Below are 20,761 nucleotides of genomic sequence, written 5' to 3' on the forward strand. Positions count from 1 at the left end.
CCTCTTTATGACAGACGGCTTTGAAATGCATCCTTGTTTATCGTTGTTAGAAAAGCAGAAATGCAGTACATGACTGAAGGGGTGTGCGCCTGTGTGTGTGTGTGTAAGTAAAAAGGCAGTCTCCTTCAGACCCAGGAGAAAGCACACGCACGATAGTCAAAGCTTGTGGCATGCTATAGCTGTGCTAGATTTAGATATTGATAAAGACCATGCAGTCTGGAGTGACATACATGTTAAATCTCTGCATGTAATTCAAATATTTTAATATCATCACTGGCTGTATACCTGAATAAATAAACCTCACATATTGTGGAGAAGGCAGCGATGTGCCAGTACTGCCCTAATAACACTGCACTTTCTCGTGCCTTTCAGTGTGACATATGAAATCATGACACCGGAGCTCAGATAGCAAAAAACGAACGTGTGGCCCTGTGACAGCTGGCAGCATTGACCTCCACACTCACATAGGACTAATTATAGGTCAACTGTATCAGTCCGAAGCACACATAAGGGTTCAACAGCGTCAAATCTTATTTACACAACCCCCCCCCCCAAAAAAAAACACTGGTGAACACAAGAAAAAGCTTTTTCTAAACTGTCTAGACACAGCAAGCTTCAACATGACAGTCCACTATAAAGAGCTTTTCCACAAAAGAGATGTTTTGTCTAATTACACTTTTCAAACATGGATGTTTTGATACGCGGGCAGCACGGTGGTGTAGTGGTTAGCACTGTTGCCTCACAGCAAGAAGGTCTGGGTTCAAGCCCCGTGGTCGGCGAGGGCCTTTCTGTGTGGAGTTTGCATGTTCTCCCCGTGTCCGCGTGGGTTTCCTCCGGGTGCTCCGGTTTCTCCCACAGTCCAAAGACATGCAGGTTAGGTTAACTGGTGACTCTAAATTGACCGTAGGTGTGAATGTGAGTGTGAATGGTTGTCTGTGTCTATGTGTCAGCCCTGTGATGACCTGGCGACTTGTCCAGGGTGTACCCCGCCTTTCGCCCGTAGTCAGCTGGGATAGGCTCCAGCTTGCCCGCGACCCTGTAGGACAGGATAAGCGGCTACAGATAACGGATGGATGTTTTGATACATTTACATCTTGTATGAAGATTTCTTTACTACCATAATAATATACCTTACCTCACCTCTTTGCACTAAGGCCTCCACACTCTTCCTCTAATTAACCTTGTCCTTTGCAAGGACTTTGACCTCCTCCCATGACTTCCAGTTAAAACAAACACCTTTGTCTGGAGGTACCTGGCCAGCCTCTTCCTTCTGCTCATAACTCACTTGAAAAGTGTGTCTGGTTTCCATAATGACGATTTTTTTTTTTACAGGAATGGGTCATTAGCCTATTGCCCAATCCCCAATCTGGAGGGCCAGGTACTGCAATTTGTCTGGCTTTTCACCTGGAACCTGCCCAGCAAGGTTGAACCTACTAGGGAACGGAGTCCCAGCCGATTTTGCTACCAGGATCATAAAAGCGCACAAACCTCCCCACCACTTTAAGGCGCAGCACTTAGGGAGGCATAATAATATACAATACTTGATCATTATTTTCTTGTCCTCTATAACAGATTAAATAAATCCAGTTTTTGGTACTGGTTCTTGATTTCGACCCTTTATTTTAATAAGCAAGGAATTTAAAAAAATTTTTTAAGTGCCATTATAGGAAAATAATCAACGATGGGGTGCTGTGATGTAGCCTGACTACAAGCCAAGTTTCTGTTCCAACCTCAAAATGGATTATTTTCCAATGACAGCACATCCTGAAGTGTTTTATTATAAAACACTGTTATTATATTAACAGTGACATTATTTTCTTAACTGCAGAATACCATGTCATACTTACCGTATCTATTTATAGTTAATTTTAATGTTGTGAAATATCCATGAAACAAATTAATTTATATTATCACTTGTGCTAGTAGACAAAAGAAAAATGGCTTATCATGTTACTGAACAACCGCAAAACCCTCTGTCCTGAAGACTTTCCCATGTCAAGTTCCTTCCATTAATGCTAATTAAACATCATCTTTCCATAAAAATGATTACACACATTCCTAAATGTAAAGCGGCCACCATGTACACGGTTACTATATAAATGATAACATGAGAGTGCATTAATATAAACCTTGCAGATGAAAATTACTGTCCAAGCTGCCATTGTAGAAAATTATCCAACACCTTCTGATCAAACATTGGCTGTGAAGGTAAGGAGTTTCCCCATCTTCTTATGCTGGCTGATAAAGGACAATTAAACATGAACTTTGAAATTTTTGTGAACTATTTAGGCGTGAACTGCCTGCCCAAGAACTCAGGCATGATCAGGCAAAGAAGGTACATTTGTTAATAATTATGATTCATTCACAGATTATGTGCTTCTTTTTTTACTGCTTAACGGAGCATTAAGCTTAGCTTAGAGATGCTTATAGGTCCAGTCTTAGAGCTAGAATTCCATTATGACCATGTGTAAAACAATAAACGCCACCCTGTTCTAACAGATCTCTAAATTAAGTGAGCTCACTCACCTTAACACTCTTCTTTTCCTCTGATCCTTCAGTAAGCAGGAACGCATCGTTGCCGTCAGTCCCTTCTACCCGCAGGAAGCAGTTGGTGGTGTGGCCAATGCCCGATGGTAAAACTTTGTCCCATAGCATGGCGTTGATCACTGAGCTTTTGCCATTGCTTGTCCTGGGTGTGCAAAACAAAAATCAGGGGTTTTCACACAGGACCCAAAAACTCTACAAGCATCAAGAAGCTATGATGGCAATTTCTCAGGAAGAAAGGGGAAAAACACACGAATAAGTACATAAAAAAAATTATGTCAATCGGATCAATGCAAAAACAGTCAGCCCTAGAACTACTGGCACCCTTGGTAAAAATGGATTAAAAAAAAAAAAAAGAGAGACCTGTATCACCCTATACTGATACCCCAGTGATACAAAGTCCAATATGACCAGATAAGAGTTCCTAAATACAGACAGACAGACACACAGACAAGGAACTTTCCAGCTGTAATCAATGACCTGATTTAACTGGGGTACAAATACGAGGTGGCACAGAGGCCAAATTCCCTTTAGTCATCCATCAACATGGGAAAGATAAGAGAACCCACAAACCAAATTAAGAAGTGTGTTGACCTTCATAAGTCAGGGAATGGTTCTAAAAAATAGCAACTCTCCTGAAAATGTCCATTTCTACTGTTAGGGCAATAATAAAAAAAAGGTGGACACCAACTGGAATTGTTACAAACTTACCTGAAAGAGGACCCAAGTTTATTTTGTTCCCACACTGAGGAGGAGGATCAGGAGAGGCAAAAAAGAAAAAAAAAACATCCCCAAAGATCACTGACGATGAATTACAAGAAAAAGTAAAATCTTGCAGTTTCCAGGTCTCCAAAACCACCATCAGACTCCACCTCCATGCCAACAGACTATTTGGAAGGTATGCCAGAAAAAAGAAAAAGCTTTTTCTGCCAGTTAACCACAAACGTAAGCACCTGAAGTTTGCAGAACGTTACGACAACTTTGACTAGAACCGTGTTCTCTGGTCTGATGTAATAAAAATGGAACTTTTTCACAATAAACACTCAAGGTGGGTTTGATGTAAAAATAAGGATGGCTACAATGAAAAGAACCCGATCCCAACTGTGGCAGTTCTGTGATGTTTTGGGGCTGTTTTTTCTCCAAAGGCCCTGGAAACCTTGCTAGGGTACATCACATCATGGACTCCATGAAATACCAGGACATTTTAAATCAAAATCTGGCTGCCTCTGCCAGGAAACTAAAACTGGGTCGTCACTGGATCTTCCAGCAGGATAATGATCTGAAGCATATGTCCAAATCAACACAAAAATGATTAGCTGACCACAGAATCAAGCTTCTGCCCTGGCCTTCGCAGTCCCCTGACCTGAACTCCAGTGAAAACCTGTGGGGTTAGCTGAAAAGGAGAGTGCACAAGAGAAGGCCGAGGACTCTGGATGATCCAGAGAGACTGTATACAAAGGAACGGTCTTAGATGCCCTGCTCTGTATCTCCAATCTTATAAAATGTTATAGGAGAGACTCAGTGCTGTTTTACTGGCAAAGGGAGGTTGGACAAGGTATTGCAGGGTGCCAAGAATAGTGTAACGTGTTTTTGCTGAAAATAATGATTTCTTGATGGATTTGTTTTTCTCTGAATAAATTTGATTTTCATTAAAAGGTTGTATTTTAGTGCGAGATGAAGCTACTTCACCAAAAGCTGGATTCCCCCCCTCACTCTCTTTTCCTATTAGAGCAAATTTACAAGGAGCAAATTAAAGGTGAACCATAAATATACAGTACATTTCTAATATATTTTCCCCCTTTTTTTAACCACGAGTGCCAATCATTCTGGATCTGACTGTACACAGGCTCTTGTAGAAAAAGTCAGCTCTGGGAAACAAAGTGACTGATGTGTATTGTGACAACCTTGTGCTTTCTTAAAATAGTTAACGTGCATAAGCACGGTCCTGGCTGAAACATCTGAAAACAACCACACCCTGAACAATAAATACTTTACTTCTATGTTCCCAGCACATGTCTGAGCCTACATGCCCAGTTGTTAATGCTGGTGGTAATGAGTCACATAAAGAGCACGGAAACATTCTGAGCAAACACACTTGTGTTGGGAACTAAACATGACCACGTACCTGCCAAAAAATACCACTTTCATGTGTCTACGGGACAGCACCTCGCCGATCCCTGCCACCTTGGACAGGTAACCCCGTACCTCAGCTACCTGCTCCTCTGTAGTGACCGGATCCAGCTCCCCATTGCTGTAGGTCTCTGTTATACAAACACAACACAACTTACGATATCCAGTAATCGTCAACATGACTAACTCGAAAGGAGCTTTGATATTAACCAAAATCTCTAGCTACAGGTTAATCAACGTACTTTGATAATAAAGGTTGCTGTGACTGTCTCTCAACAACACATCAGAATAAAATACAATAAGGGTTTTTATTTTTTTCACTGTCCTGTTTCCATCAAATCCTGCGCTCTGATTGGCTGGCGAGCGGGTCCGTATCCTACGATACAGACCCCAGTTACGGACCTCTGGCGACTCGCTCGTTTACAACAACAACAAACATCGTAGCAATTTTTGTCAACATTTATTTTCACATTTCTCAGGAGAATAGCATCAATTGTACATCATGGATAGTGATAACGGTCTTCACAGTGAAAGCGAGTTTTACTACCCTGAGGAAGAAGAAATAAAATCAAACATTTCAGGAGAAAGCTAAAAACCTGTAACTGTTGTTAACGCCAAGCAAAAACATGGCTGAATCCTGAATGACTCAATTTTGTATAAATAGGGGACTACATAGGCGGCAAAATGTAGTTTTTCCTGCCATAGAAGTGCACTTGTATACCGAGGAGGAAGCAATTTCCATTACAGCCGTGAATGAGGATTCAAAATGGTGGCTCGGCTCAGTTCTCTCTTTCGGGCGCTCCTGTTTTCCGTTAGAATTTGGTAAAAATAAATAAATAAATACATTATTTACCAGCTTAAGGTCGGTCCGTATGGTGAAATACCGTGACCTCGGCCTTGAATACTGACCTCAGTCCAGAGGGCCTCAGTCAGTACGTTCAAGACCTCGGTCACGGTATTTCAGCATACGGACCTCCCAGCTAGTAAATAACATATGTATTAACGGACTACTTGCAGTCGGCATTTTTATGTATTTCTATTAAAAAACATACGTGTAGAAACTCTCTTTTGCACGAGATCCATACAAGTTTTCTATCCAACTACACTAGTGCATAATTGAGCTAGTTTTTTTTTTTTTTTTGGGGGGGGGGGGGGGGGGGGGGGGTAGCAGGTATCTGTCCTGTAATGTCACTGAAGAAGCATGTCCGCGTCATCAGGGTCTCTCTGGTCATTTTATAACCATTAAAAGGTTCGTAATAAAGCCTTACAACCTCAGGAGCATTAAGCAGGACTGACATCCAACCCATTATCAGTGTGCTCAACATTCCTGGAGCCATATTTACCAGTACGGTGAAATAACAGAGGTGATCCACTGTGAACACTTACCTTCCAGAAAGCCTGAGCTCTCTTTGATGTAAGCGCCAAGCTGCTCAAAGATGCCGTTGATTTTCTTCTTGGCAGTGACGAAGTGCTTGAGTGGAGAAGCGTTCACCTCGGCCATGAGTCGCTTGTCCTTTTTGCCGACTGCACTGGTGTTGGGCCGTGGGAAAACCAGAGACATTGCCCTGAAGCCCGAAGGAGAAAAATGGAAAGAGGGAAAAATATATATATCATAACGTTGTGTGATGGATTTTGGAAATCATCTCGAAGAAAAAAAAAAAAAAAATCAGCCAGCCAGCCAACCACTTTAGGTGACTGTAGTTAACATTTTGAAAAATTTAAGCACGAAATAAAATGTGTAAAAAGTAAGGAATAAAATGCATCAGAAACTGCTGAAGAGTTGCTGTTATAGAAAACTAATTAACACCTTCTGGCCAATCAGAATCAAAACTCAACTGCACTGTAGTTTGTCAAACGATGAACATGAATTACGCTCATTTTTCAAAACAGATAGGCTTTGATTCTGTGCAGACACAGGCTAAACAGCCTTTTAATGTTATTTTTGGTGTTATATTTGGGATATGTAATGAGGTATATTTTTACATAGGCCGATAAGCACATGACAAAAAGAACATTCTCTCATCTCATTATCTCTAGCCGCTTTATCCTGTTCTACAGGGTCGCAGGCAAGCTGGAGCCTATCCCAGTTGACTACGGGCGAAAGGCGGGGTACACCCTGGACAAGTCGCCAGGTCATCACAGGGCTGACACATAGACACAGACAACCATTCACACCTATGGTCAATTTAGAGTCACCAGTTAATCTAACCTGCATGTCTTTGGACTGTGGGGGAAAACCGGAGCACCCGGAGGAAACCCACGCGGACAACATGCAAACTCTGCACAGAAAGGCCCTCACCGGCCACGGGGCTCGAACCCGGACCTTCTTGCTGTGAGGCGACAGCACTAACCACTACACCACCGTGCCGCCCCAAAAAGATGATTAAATTAAAAAAAAAAAAATGTAAATATAAATCAGCATACTGGCCACATTTGTATATTTGCTTGCAGCCTGTAAATGTTTGTAGAGAGCTGAGTGTGTGAAATTCTGCATGCATCCAAAACAGTGCAAACAATGTCAGGTTAAAGTCGTTCCTATTGTGTCTACTGGAAGGACACATTTCCAGATGGACTTTGTTTGCTTGCTTGTCATGTTCAAATGCTGTGGTTGCAATCAACTCAGCATTTTAAAAAAGGCCTAATACATACAATACCAACAGGTGACTGGATGAGTCAATGGAAAGTGTACCTTCAGATGTGAGAATATACAAACGCTATGAATTCTGCTGGAAAACATTGGGTGCTACATCTGTGCTACATCTCGGCGGCATGGTGGTGTAGTGGTTAGCACGGTCGCCTCACAGCAAGAAGGTTCTGGTATTTTAAGTTCGTTTCTTAGACAAGGATATTTTTTAAGCTTGTTACCTCGTTAACAGTTTCGGCGAGAATCTCCCGCCTTCTTCAGAAACAGTCTGACTGTTTCTGAAGAAGGCGGGAGATTCTCGCCGAAACTGTTAACGAGGGTAACAAGCTTAAAAAATATCCTTGTCTAAGAAACGAACTTAAAATATTTGTAATAGTTAGACATAATGAACATCCACTACGTAAGAAGGTTCTGGGTTCGAACCCAGCAGCTGGCGAGGGCCTTTCTGTGTGGAGTTTGCATGTTCTCCCCGTGTCTGCGTGGGTTTCCTCCGGGTGCTCCGGTTTCCCCCACAGTCCAAAGACATGCAGGTTAGGTTAACATGGGGCGGCCTTGGGCTGAAGTGCCCTTGAGCAAGGTACCCAACCCCTGACTGCTCCCTGGGTGCTCTAGTATGGCTGCCCACTGCTCTGGGTGTGTGCGCGCGCGCGCGTGCGTGTGTGTGCACGTGTGTTCACTGCTTCAGATGGGTTGAATGCAGAGGATGAATTTTGCTGTGCTTGAAGTGTGCATGTGACAAAGGTTTCTTCTTCTCATTAGGTCTGCACATGCAAACACATAACCCCCGGTGAAATTGTGTTGCTAAAAATAAGAGAGCTTCTAATATTAACACAAGATGGTAACTAATCAGTTTCACTCTCAAAGCTTACACGCGAGGCTGACCAATATGCTGAACAACAAACGCCTGCCATAGAAAGTCACCTTGAGCGTACACACACCGTGGGCAACTTTAGATCTCCGCACACAACAAGAGGTCAGGGTTCAGATTCTGAAAATTACTGACAGACACTCTCTATGCCAGGTACTTGGACTAAGGCTACATAATATAGTGTATAATTATCAGGCTATGAATTAGTAACATCACAGAGTGATCTATTTATAATGTATACTGTAAATTATAGATATTGCATATTACTGATAGATTTTTTTAGCACAATATAATGTATATTATAGATAGAGTTTATTATAGATATTTAGATTATAGATAGCAATTGTATAACGTTTTAGACATACTGTGCATAATATAGGTATTGTATATTATGTATGAGATTACACAATACAATAAATGTGCAATGTCTACATTGTACATTACATTTAACAGTTATTCCACAAAATCAAGTGGTATATTAGCTGATAACAGACGAGGTGTGAGTCTTTTATTCTACTGACGTTCACTGGATTTTGAGAGTTTGTTTTTTACAAATTCAATACATAAAAACTTTTTACAAAATGTCCAACAAAATAATTTCCGCTTAGAATGTAAATAAACCAGCGAAATGGCGGGTGCAATTTGTGAAAAACGCTATAATAAAAATTCTTGAAAAATAAAGAGATACATGTCCTTACCATGAAATACTTTCATTCCATGTTTTGTTGCTATTTTGGGGGGTTTCCATTTTCAAGTACTGATTTTATTTCATCCTCAGTTGGTTCAGCAACATACTCTGCCATTAACCAGAGTGGTGCGATTGCTCATATCCAGTGAATATGGATAGAATACATACATATAGATTTTCCTTATATTACAAATACATTTATTCACACTTTTTTCCCCCCCTCTTCCCACATAGAGAGACACCAACTGCTGGAACTAAATTCCTTGTGTCTATCAACATTATTCTAGTTCGGATTCCGATTCTGAGTGGGTCATTTAAAAATGAACCCAAAACAAGACATTCAACTTCCTAATTGTGTGTGTCTCTCATAAGCATGCACTGTTGACTAATCTCCTGACATGAACCACATCGATCACTTTACTCGATAATTAAATTGGATCGTTGTGCTTGGAAGTAGTTAAACATAGATAGATTAAGTAAACAAGAACATGTGACACATCTGAGGCAGTCTTACACACAGAACCGGACATTTCTGTCCGTCCATCCATCATCTGTAGCCACTTATCCTGTTCTACAGGGTCGCAGCTGACTATGGGTGAGACGCGGGGGTACACCCTGGACAAGTCGCCAGGTCATTGCAGGGCTGACACACCGAGACAAACAACCATTCACACTTGCGGTCAATTTAGAGCCACCAATTAGCCTAACCTGCATGTCTTTGGACTGTTGGGGAAACCGGAGCACCAGAAGGAAACCCATGCAGACACGGGGGGGGGGGGGGGGGGGGGGGGGGGGTGCCACACCGAAAGGCCCCAGGCTTGAACCCAAGACCTTCTTGCTGTGAGGTGACAGTGCTAACCACTGCACCACCCGACATTTCTGTCATGCTTTCTTATTCTTACTGATAAGTTCGGGTTGACATAGACCTGTACATATACATATATAAAGTGTGTGTATGTGTGTGTGTGTAAGGAAGCTAGATTCCCCCCTTCCTCTCTTCCCCATATCTTCTCATCTCATCATCTCTAGCCACTTTATCCTGTTCTACAGGGTCGCAGGCAAGCTGGAGCCTATCCAAGCTGACTACGGGCGAAAGGCGGGGTACACCCTGGACAAGTCGCCAGATCATCACAGGGCTGACACATAGACACAGACAACCATTCACACTCACATTCACACCTATGGTCAATTTAGAGTCACCAGTTAACCTAACCTGCATGTCTTTGGACTGTGGGGGAAACTGGAGCACCCGGAGGAAACCCACGTGGACACGGGGAGAACATGCAAACTCTGCACAGAAAGGCCCTCGCCGGCCACGGGGCTCAAACCTGGACCTTCTTGCTGTGAGGCGACAGCGCTAACCACTGCACCACCGTGCCACCCCTCCACATATTTTATTTGTTTTATATTTGTATATGTAAATACTTAATTTAATTTATCTAGAAGTTTTTTCTCCATTTCTATTCTCTGTTTGTCCTGTAATGATGCTGCTGGAATCTTAATTTTCCTGAGGGAACCCTCCCAAAGGGATCAATAAAGTTCTATCTAATCAATTTATATTGACTAAAGAAGATGGGTGGGATTAAATAAGTTTTTACTCCAGCCCACTCCTTTTTGGACATGTAAACTCAAAACTGCTTAGTGCGTCCTTGTTTGTATTTTTGTTTTGATATTATTATTACCTATATTATTTACGGTTCATTTTCTAATTTAGTTCCTTTTTACGTGTTCTTGTGCAAATGCTGTTTTGTTTTTCTTGTTTTCTGCTTATTTATTCATTGTTTGTTTACATGTTTGAAATAGGGCGGTGTAGTGGTTAGCGCTGTCGCCTCACAGCAAGAAGGTTCTGGGTTCGAGCCCCGTGGCCGACGAGGGCCTTTCTGTGCGGAGTTTGCATGTTGTCCGTGTGGGTTTTCCCCACAGTCCAAAGACATGCAGGTTAGGTTAACTGGTGACTCTAAATTGACCGTAGGTGTGAATGTGAGTGTGAATGGTTGTCTGTGTCTATGTGTCAGCCCTGTGATGACCTGGCGACTTGTCCAGGGTGTACCCCGCCTCTCGCCCGTAGTCAGCTGGGATAGGCTCCAGCTTGCCTGCGACCCTGTAGAACAGCATAAAGCAGCTAGAGATAATGAGATGAAATGAGTGACAAAGTAGGTTTAATCTCAGGCATAAACCGGATACACACAGACAAGTCATATTTGAACATTGCAGTGTATCAGGAGAGTTTCAAAGGAGCACAAATAATCAACAGAAACTAGACATGCAAAAAAAAAGCCATAATAATAATAATAATATTTTATATATATATATATATATATATATATATATATACACACACATACATATACACACACATACATATACACACACACACATATATATATAGGATAAAGGTTTAACAGCATGTAGCTCTTATAAAAACAAAACATAAATGCTAGTGCTATAATGATATAACTGGTGAATATTTGTCACAGACTTACCTTGGAGTATTATAACAATCTAGTGATAAGAAATGTGTCCTGGAGCAGTAAAAAATCGCCGGCGGTAACCGTTCACCCGGTTATCAGTTCCATCAGGGTCAAAACACGAGCATAATGAGAAAAACTAGTTTAACAGCAACAACTTGTACATCTTTACAAAACACCATGTGCTGAGAAAATCAACACTGTGCGACTTAGCAGGAAGCACATGCAAAGAAGTCCAATGTCAATGTCACACAAGTCATTGCTCGCTCTATATATTTATTTTTTTATTTTTATTCCGACACACAGCTGCTATCTACGCGTTAATCCGCCATCACTACTAACTCCTCTGTCGAGCCGGGATTTAAAGCTACTTCATACCGTATATCTCCGCCACATGCCTCAAGCACCAGGCGACACCTGCACTCTGTCTACGCTTTCACTTCCGCAATCTTGCTGTGCCCTGGAATCTGATTGGCTGCTTTGGCTGTCCAACTATAAGCCCTGCCCCTTAACCCCGCCTCTCGTGCGTGTCAAGTACACAAGAAGGAGTTTGACTCTGGCTTTTTATATACCGCCCTTAGGCTGTGATTCAGGGTCAACTTTTTATTATTATTAATTATTATTATTATTATATTAGACATGGGACAGTAGGGAAGATCAACTACTATGAGTTAATTATCATAATTACAAGTCATGAAGGCTACTCAGTAAACATCAGTGAAATAGGTTTAATAATATCCATCCATCCGTTATCTGTAGCCGCTTATCCTGTTCTACAGGGTCGCAGGCTGATTATGGGCGAGAGGCGGGGTACACCCTGGACAAGTCAGAATGCACACTTCAAGCACAGTGAAATTCATCCTCTGCATTTAACCCATCTGAAGCAGTGAACCCAGAGCAGTGGGTTTGGGGTTCGAGCCCAGCGGCCGGCGAGGGCCTTTCTGTGTGGAGTTTGCATGTTCTTCCCATGTCTGTGTGGGTTTCCTCCGGGTGCTCCGGTTTCCCCCACAGTCCAAAGACATGCAGGTTAGGTTAACTGGTGACTCTAAATTGACCGTAGGTGTGAATGTGAGTGTGAATGGTTGTTTAGAGTTTATTTTATTTTTAAAAGGGACAGTGTACAAATTAAACATTATCCTTGTGGTAAGGACATATGTCTGTACCAGGTTATAGCAGTACATGCTAATTTCCACCTGTAGTCCCTTGGCAGGTGGATGTAATAAAAAAGATAAATAAAACATACAGGAAATGTCACCAAATCTGTCATTAGAGCAATTTGTAGTGATTTAGACCAGTAAAATAGAAGTGGATAGCCTCATAAAGCATACATAGCAGCGTCATTTTTCACAATCACACACGCACAAACACACACAATAAGTTAAACGAAATGTGCAAAGGAATGTGCAAGCCAGTGCAAACATGCATTATCCCATCCCACTACCCCCTCTTTACATAGAGTATAAGATTTACCACTCCAACCTCGAGAGAGAGAGAGTGCGCAAGACATGCTCTCCAAACCACCAAAACTTCACATTTCAGTAGGTTTTACCCTCCCACACCTAATAGTCATACACAAGCATAATAAGATAAAATAGAATTTAAAAAAAAAAGAAATAAATCTCCCCACACACACACATAGGACTCTCCCATCCCTCACAATCCCCACACACCCACAACCACACTAAAAAGTGCAAGATCTGCATACCCCCCCACACACACACCCAATACCCCCACCCCACACCATTCAATAAAATGCCCTAACTATCCTTTTCTATCCATGTGTGCATAATTGAGTTGATAATATCCATTTCTTTGTCAAACGTGAAAAATGTTTGTCTCTACGTGTCGGCCCTGCGATGACGTGGCGACTTTCCAGGGTGTACCCCGCCTCTCACCCATAGTCAGCTGAGATAGGCTCCAGCTTGCCCGCGACCCTACACAGGATAAGTGATTACAGATAATGGATGGAAAATATATTTACATTTTAGGGTAACTGGTTTGGAAAAGCACCTGCGAGAATCAGCAGCCTTAACTTTGGGTGACTGTAAATGCCATGTAGCATGAAATAAAATGTGCATTAAATAAATCTCAGTAAACTTTTGAAACAGTTGCTTGGTTTCTATACAGATGTGGGATACATATCTCATTAGAAACCATGCTCACCTCCTCTAGTCTTATTTTAGATGCAAACTGTGGTACAAGCTACTAACTGGTATACTATGTGGGGTGAGTTAACCCCCCAGCCTATTTCAATATCCATCCATTTTTAACATTTGAATGGAATTGTCAAAAACAGAGAAATAATCTTCCTCACAAGGTTTCTTCTTCCTTGACAACTTGAGAGTTGTTCAGAAGATCATCGACACCCTCCACAAGGAGAGTAAACCACAGGTCATTACTGAAAAGGCTGGCTGGAAAAGGTGCACAAGCAACAGGGATGACCAGAGCCTTGAGAGGATTGTCAAGAAAAGTTGATTCAAGAACTTGGGAGAGCTTCACAAGGAGTGGACTGAGGCTGGTGTCAGTGCATCAAGAGCCACCGCACACAGATGTCTTCAGGAAAGGGGCTATAACTGTCGCATTCCTAATGTCAAGCCACTCCTAAATCAGAAACAACAACAGAAGCGTCTTACCTGGGCTAAGGAGAGAAAGAACTGGACTGTTGCTCAGTGGTCCAAAGTCCTCTTTTCAGATGAAAGGAAATTTTGCATTTCATTTGGAAATCAAGGTCCTAGAGTCTGGAGGAAGAGTGGAGAGGCACAGAATCCAAGGTATTTGAAGCCCAGTGTGATGTTTCCACAGTCTGTGATGATTTGGGGTGCCATGTCATCTGCTGGTGTTGGTCCACTGTGTTTTATCAAGTCCAAAGTCAATGCAGCCATCAACCAGGAGATTTTAGAGCACTTAATGCTTCCATCTGCTGACAAGCTTTATGGAGATGCCAATTTCCTTTTCCAGCAGGACTTAGCACCTGCCCACATTGCCAAAACTACTACCACATGGTTTGCTGACCGTGATATTATTGTGCTTGATTGGCCAGCCAACTTGCCTGACCTGAACCCCATAGAGAATCTATGGGGTACTGTTAAAGAGGTAGATGAGAAACACCCAACCCAAAAATACAGACGAGCTGAAGGCTGCTATCGAAGCAATCTGGGCTTCAGTAACACCTCAGTAGTGCCACAGGCTGATCGTCTCCATGCCACACCACACTGATGCAGTAATTCCTGGTGAAGGAGCCCCAACCAAGTACTGAGTGTATAAATGAACACACTTTTCAGAAGTTGGACATTTCTGTATTGTAAATCATTTTTGATTGATTTTAGTCAATATTGTAATAATTTCAGAAACTGGATTTCTGATTTTCATGAGCTATGTAAGCCATAATCAAAATTAAAACAAAAAAAGGCTTGAAATATTTCACTTTCTGTGTAAAGAATATAGAATACATGAAAATTAAATTTTTTGAATTAAATTACCAGGAAAAAAAAACTTTTTCCATGATATTCTAATTGTTGGAGATGCACTAGTCTAGTATGTAGCACAGGAGTTTCTTCAGGACCAGGGTTGGGAACTTGTGCCACAAGCCACAATCCTTGTTGGTTCCCCCCAATAATCTATCTACAATGCAATACTGTCTCCAATCCATACATCACAGCTGGTCTCACTACTGTCTTATACATCTTACCTTTCACTTTTGCTGGGATAGGAAAGTCCCAGCAAAAGTGAAAGGTAAGCTGTATAAGACAGTAGTGAGACCAGCTGTGATGTATGGATTGGAGATCGTACCCTTAACGAAGAGACAGGAGGCAAAGTTGGAGGTGGCGGAGTTAAGGATGCTAAAGTTTGCGATGGGAGGTTGGACAGGACAAGGGATGAGCACATCAGAGGGACAGCACATGTGGAGAACTTGGGAATTAAGCTAAGAGAGATGAGACTGAGATGGCATGGGCACATCCTGAGAAGAGATGCAGAGCATGTGGGAAGGAGAATGTTGAGGATGGAGCTGCCAGGCAAACAAAAATGAGGAAGGCTAAAGAGGAGATACATGGATGTGGTGAGAGAGGACATGAAAGTGGTAGGTGTGGTAGAGAAGGACGCGGAAGACAGGGAGCAATGGAGACGAAAGATCCGCTGTGGCGACCCCTAATCAGGAGCAGCCAAAAGAAGAAGAATCTATCTACAATGCTACATTTAAATTTTACTACTTGTCTAGAACAGTAGCTAATAATGAGATGTGAGACACAGCACTTCTTGACTTCTGGAACGTCTATTGAGTCACCCTTGTCAGCTGATAAAAGGGGTGTGCCTTTCTCCATGTTTGACATATATAGCTTATTAATAGTTAATTAGTACACTTGTTATAGCTAATAAAACTAGTTAATAACAGGAAACAGTCCTTGATTGCCATCATGATCATTAATATTATTTTACATGATTACAGAGCTCTGCTCCAAGGTCTATGTCTGTGTCTCATATATATGTATAAAACCCCGATTCCAAAAAAGTTGGGACTGTACAAATTGTAAATAAAAACGGAATGCAATGATGTGGAAGTTTCAAAATTCCATATTTTATTCAGAATAGAACGTAGATGACATATCAAATGTTTAAACTGAGAAAATTTATCATTTAAAGAGAAAAAATTAGGTGATTTTAAATTTCATGACAACAACACACAAAAAAAAGTTGGGACAAGGCCATGTTTACCACTGTGAGACATCCCCTTTTCTCTTTACAACAGTCTGTAAACGTCTGGGGACTGAGGAGACAAGTTGCTCAAGTTTAGGGATAGGAATGTTAACCCATTCTTGTCTAATGTAGGATTCTAGTTGCTCAACTGTCTTAGGTCTTTTTTGTCGTATCTTCCGTTTTATGATGCACCAAATGTTTTCTATGGGTGAAAGATCTGGACTGCAGGCTGGCCAGTTCAGTACCCGGACCCTTCTTCTATGCAGCCATGATGCTGTAATTGATGCAGTATGTGGTTTGGCATTGTCATGATGGAAAATGCAAGGTCTTCCCTGAAAGAGATGTCGTCTGGATGGGAGCATATGTTGCTCTAGAACCTGGATATACCTTTCAGCATTGATGGTGTCTTTCCAGATGTGTAAGCTGCCCATGCCACACGCACTAACGCAACCCCATACCATCAGAGATGCAGGCTTCTGAACTGAGTGCTGATAACAACTTGGGTCGTCCTTCTCCTCTTTAGTCCCAATGACACGACGTCCCTGATTTCCATAAAGAACTTCAAATTTTGATTCGTCTGATCACAGAACAGTTTTCCACTTTGCCACAGTCCATTTTAAATGAGCCTTGGCCCAGAGAAGACGTCTGCGCTTCTGGATCATGTTTAGATACGGCTTCTTCTTTGAACTATAGTTTTAGCTGGCAACAGCAGATGGCACGGTGAATTGTGTTCACAGATAATGTTCTCTGGAAATATTCCTGAGCCCATTTTGTGATTTCCAATACAGAAGCATGCCTGTATGTGATGCAGTGCCGTCTAAGGACCTGAAGATCACGGGCACCCAGTATGGTTTTCCGGCCTTGACCCTTACGCACAGAGATTCTTCCAGATTCTCTGAATCTTTTGATGATATTATGACCTATTGCCAATTGACCTAATGAGTTGCAATTTGGTCCTCCAGCTGTTCCTTTTTTGTACCTTTAACTTTTCCAGCCTCTTATTGCCCCTGTCCCAACTTTTTTGAGATGTGTTGCTGTCATGAAATTTCAAATGAGCCAATATTTGGCATGAAATTTCAAAATGTCTCACTTTTGATATTTGATATGTTGTCTATGTTCTATTGTGAATACAATATCAGTTTTTGAGATTTGTAAATTATTGCATTCCGTTTTTATTTACAATTTGTACTTTGTCCCAACTTTTTTGGAATTGTGTGTGTGTATAAAATCAACCATATATATATATATATATATATATATATATATTACACACACACACCTAATGTTAGCAAATCACTACTGTGAAAGTAGATGGTTAAGATTAACAACTTACCAAGGAAGAAGTGACTATGAGAAATCTTCAGTCATGTTGGTCCAAGAAAACGAATATATTCCTTCTCCCAGTAGTCTTTTAACAGTGTCTCTGCTGTACTTACGAACAACAGGGACCCGAGCAGAAAACCGAGAAACACAAGTGAACGTCTTGCTGCTACCTGACCAAACCTTCTATAACAGACAGTGAAAGTAAAACTGACATTAGCAAGCTCAGCTAATATGGTTGCGGGATGTAAATACGATAAGTAAAAGAGTAAACAGATGATGCAGAAATACGACAATTATCGTTATTAAACACAAATGTCCCTGCCAAGCTGGATAAATAAAGAAATAATGCACTAAGTAGCTTGTTTACACAAAATTACTGGTCACCATTAGCACCGTTTGCTTTCCTCCGGCTACAATTTATGACATCATCAGAATGCGCCACCGACTCGCCCAGAACGATGAAGTATTGTAGTACAGAATATTAATAAAAAATAATAATAATTAAAAAATCAAACATAGACGACTATCAGAGTTTTAAATAAAATTCAAAACAATCGAGTGACAAAATGTCTTGTTTTGCTAAAAGCGTACATTTGTTAATGTACATGTATAAAATATTATATTTTATACATGCACATTCATATCAAAAATATTAAGCACCCTAAATTACGTAAATACAGGTTTTGTCTCAGATGGTTATTTTATGACTGCATTATAGAGTAAGTATATCACTTTTCCAATAATTAAATGTCAAAGTAAATCTATGTCAGTAACAGAGTAACAGAGCACTTTTAAAGTAACAGAGCACTTTTCAGACAGTAGAAGAAGAAGAGGAATGATGATGAAGATGAAGATGATGGCTGTCAGGGATCACCTAGAAAAACAAAAGCAAGTTCTACAAAGTCTCCAGAAGAACTGTGGCAGATTCTCCAAGATGCTCAGAAAACCTTATCAGCCAATTTCCTTATAAAACTGCACAAAATGTAGCTGAGACATTTGGAAAAATCAAAAAGGTGTCATAAAAAATAGTGACTTTGTCCAGTTTATTCCCCAGTTTCCTGCTCCTTACAGTTTTTTTTTTAATTTATGTAAATTAAATGTAAATACAGGTTTTGTCTCAGATGTTTATTTTATGACTGCATTATAAAGTATATCACTTTTCCAATAATTAAATGTCAAAGAAAATGTCAGTAAAATTAAAGTAACAGAGCACTTTTCAGACAGAAGATGATGATGATGATGGCTGTCAGGGATCACCTCAAAACAAAAGCAAGTTCTACAAAGTCTCCAGAAGAACTGTGGCAGATTCTCCAAGATGGTCAGAAAACCTTACCAGCCAATTTCCTTATAAAACTGCACAAAATGTAGCTAAGACGTTTGGAAAAATCAAAAAGGTGTCATAAAAAATAGTGACTTTGTCCAGTTTATTCCAGTTTCCTGCTCCGTATAGTTTGTTTTTTAATGTGGACATGTTGAATTGTATTGTTTTGTTTTTTTTAAGATTCCCCTTTAGAAAAAATATATATTTCTCTGAGAAGGTAAAACACCTACAATATTTATTGTCATGCTAGTGGAAACAGGCAGTCAGATAAAAAAAAAAAAAAAAAACTGGCAGGACAAAGAAATGCCCTGTTCATTAACATGGAAGCATTGTGCACTTTGTACCTTTTTTCTCCATTTACTTTCTCTCTAAAAGGCATTATGAAAAAAAAACCCAAAGAAGTTAAAGGAATATAACGTAACCTAATATTTGAACAGCCCTCAGACACAAAAGATGCACTTTTACATCATATGACACACTCTTGTTTTTAGGGGTTTGCTTGCACAATGTGATCTATTGAAAATACCGTATACATTCACGGATGTTACATGCACAAAGCAATCATGCAATTATCAATTACAGTGTGCTTGAAAGTTTGTGAACCCTTTAGAATTTTCTACATTTCTGCATAAATATGACCTAAAACAACATCAGATTTTCATACAACTCCTAAAAGTAGATAAAGAGAACCCAGTTAAACACATGAGACAAAAATATTATACTTGGTCATTTATTTATTGAGGAAAATGATCCAATATTACATATCTGTGAGTGGCAAAAGTATGTGAACCTTTGCTTTCAGTATCTGGTGTGACCCCCTTGTGCAGCAATAACTGCAACTCAACGTTTCCGGTAACTGTTGATCAGTCCTGCACACCGGCTTGGAGGAATTTTAGCCCGTTCCTCCATACAGAACAGCTTCAACTCTGGGATGTTGGTGGGTTTCCTCACATGAACTGCTCGCTTCAGGTCCTTCCACAACATTTCCATTGGATTAAGGTCAGGACTTTGACTTGGCCATTCCAAAACATTAACTTTATTCTTCTTTAACCATTCTTTGGTAGAACGACTTGTGTGCTGAGGGTCGTTGTCTTGCTGCATGACCCACTTTTTCTTGAGATTCAGTTCATGGACAGATGTCCTGACATTTTCCTTTAGAATTCGCTGGTATAATTCAGAAGTCATTGTTCCATCAATGATGGCAAGCCGTCCTGGCCCAGGTGCAGCAAAACAGGCCCAAACCATGATACTACCACCACCATGGTCCACAGATGGAATAAGGTTCTTATGCTGGAATGCAGTGTTTTCCTTTCTCCAAACATAACGCTTCTCATTTAAACCAAAAAGTTCTATTTTGGTCTCATCCATCCACAAAACATTTTCCCAATAGCCTTCTGGCTTGTCCACATGATCTTTAGCAAACTGCAGATGAGCAGCAATGTTCTTTTTGGAGAGCAGTGGCTTTCTCCTTCCAACACTGCCATGCATACGATTATTGTTCAGTGTTCTCCTGATGGTGGACTCATGAACATTAGGCAATGTGAGATAGGCCTTCAGTTGCTCAGAAGTTACCCTGGGGTCCTTTGTGACCTCGCCAACTATTACACGCCTCATCTTTGTGATCTTTGTTGGTTGATCGCTCCTGGGGAGGGTAACAATGGTCTTGAATTTCCTCCATTTGTACACAATCTAGGCGGCACGGTGGTGTAGTGGTTAGCGCTGTCGCCTCACAGCAAGAAGGTCCAGGTTCGAGCCCCGTGGCCGGCGAGGGCCTTTCTGTGCGGAGTTTGCATGTTCTCCCCGTGTCCGCGTGGGTTTCCTCTGGGTGCTCCGGTTTCCCCCACAGTCCAAATGTTAGGGTTTTGCTGGGAATCGAACCTGGGTCGCTGGTGTAATGATCCAGCAAACCCCCACTAGGCCACCAGGGGAATGACTCAAGTGCAGAGGCATGAGGCGAAAGTAGAAAGTAGCAAAAACAGTTTATTTATACTATATACACTATATACAATCCAGGGCGGGCGGCACGGTGGTGTAGTGGTTAGCGCTGTCGCCTCACAGCAAGAAGGTCCTGGGTTCGAGCCCC

At 41.2% G+C, this 20,761-nt stretch overlaps 1 protein-coding gene across 2 annotated transcripts in view; it reads right to left on the reverse strand.

Annotated features, from left to right (window-relative positions):
* Positions 1-17,774, reverse strand: part of mfn2 (mitofusin 2) — a 37,557-nt gene extending 19,783 nt beyond the window's left edge. Inside the window, exons 1-4 of one of the 2 annotated variants that reach the window (XM_060931495.1) lie at positions 17,368-17,774; positions 6,061-6,239; positions 4,670-4,805; positions 2,527-2,689 (exon numbers count right to left, since the gene is read on the reverse strand). In XM_060931495.1, the coding sequence (XP_060787478.1) occupies positions 2,527-2,689; positions 4,670-4,805; positions 6,061-6,235 (474 nt within the window). In that variant the 5' untranslated portion in view covers positions 6,236-6,239; positions 17,368-17,774. Of the gene's footprint in view, positions 1-2,526; positions 2,690-4,669; positions 4,806-6,060; positions 6,240-11,357; positions 11,796-17,367 lie in introns of those variants that run through there. The other variant, XM_060931496.1, reaches the window with a different exon arrangement.
* Between the last annotated feature and the right edge of the window lie 2,987 nt (positions 17,775-20,761).

This window comes from Neoarius graeffei, chromosome 10 (assembly GCF_027579695.1).
Source record: "Neoarius graeffei isolate fNeoGra1 chromosome 10, fNeoGra1.pri, whole genome shotgun sequence".
Classification (NCBI taxonomy): Eukaryota; Metazoa; Chordata; class Actinopteri; order Siluriformes; family Ariidae; genus Neoarius; species Neoarius graeffei.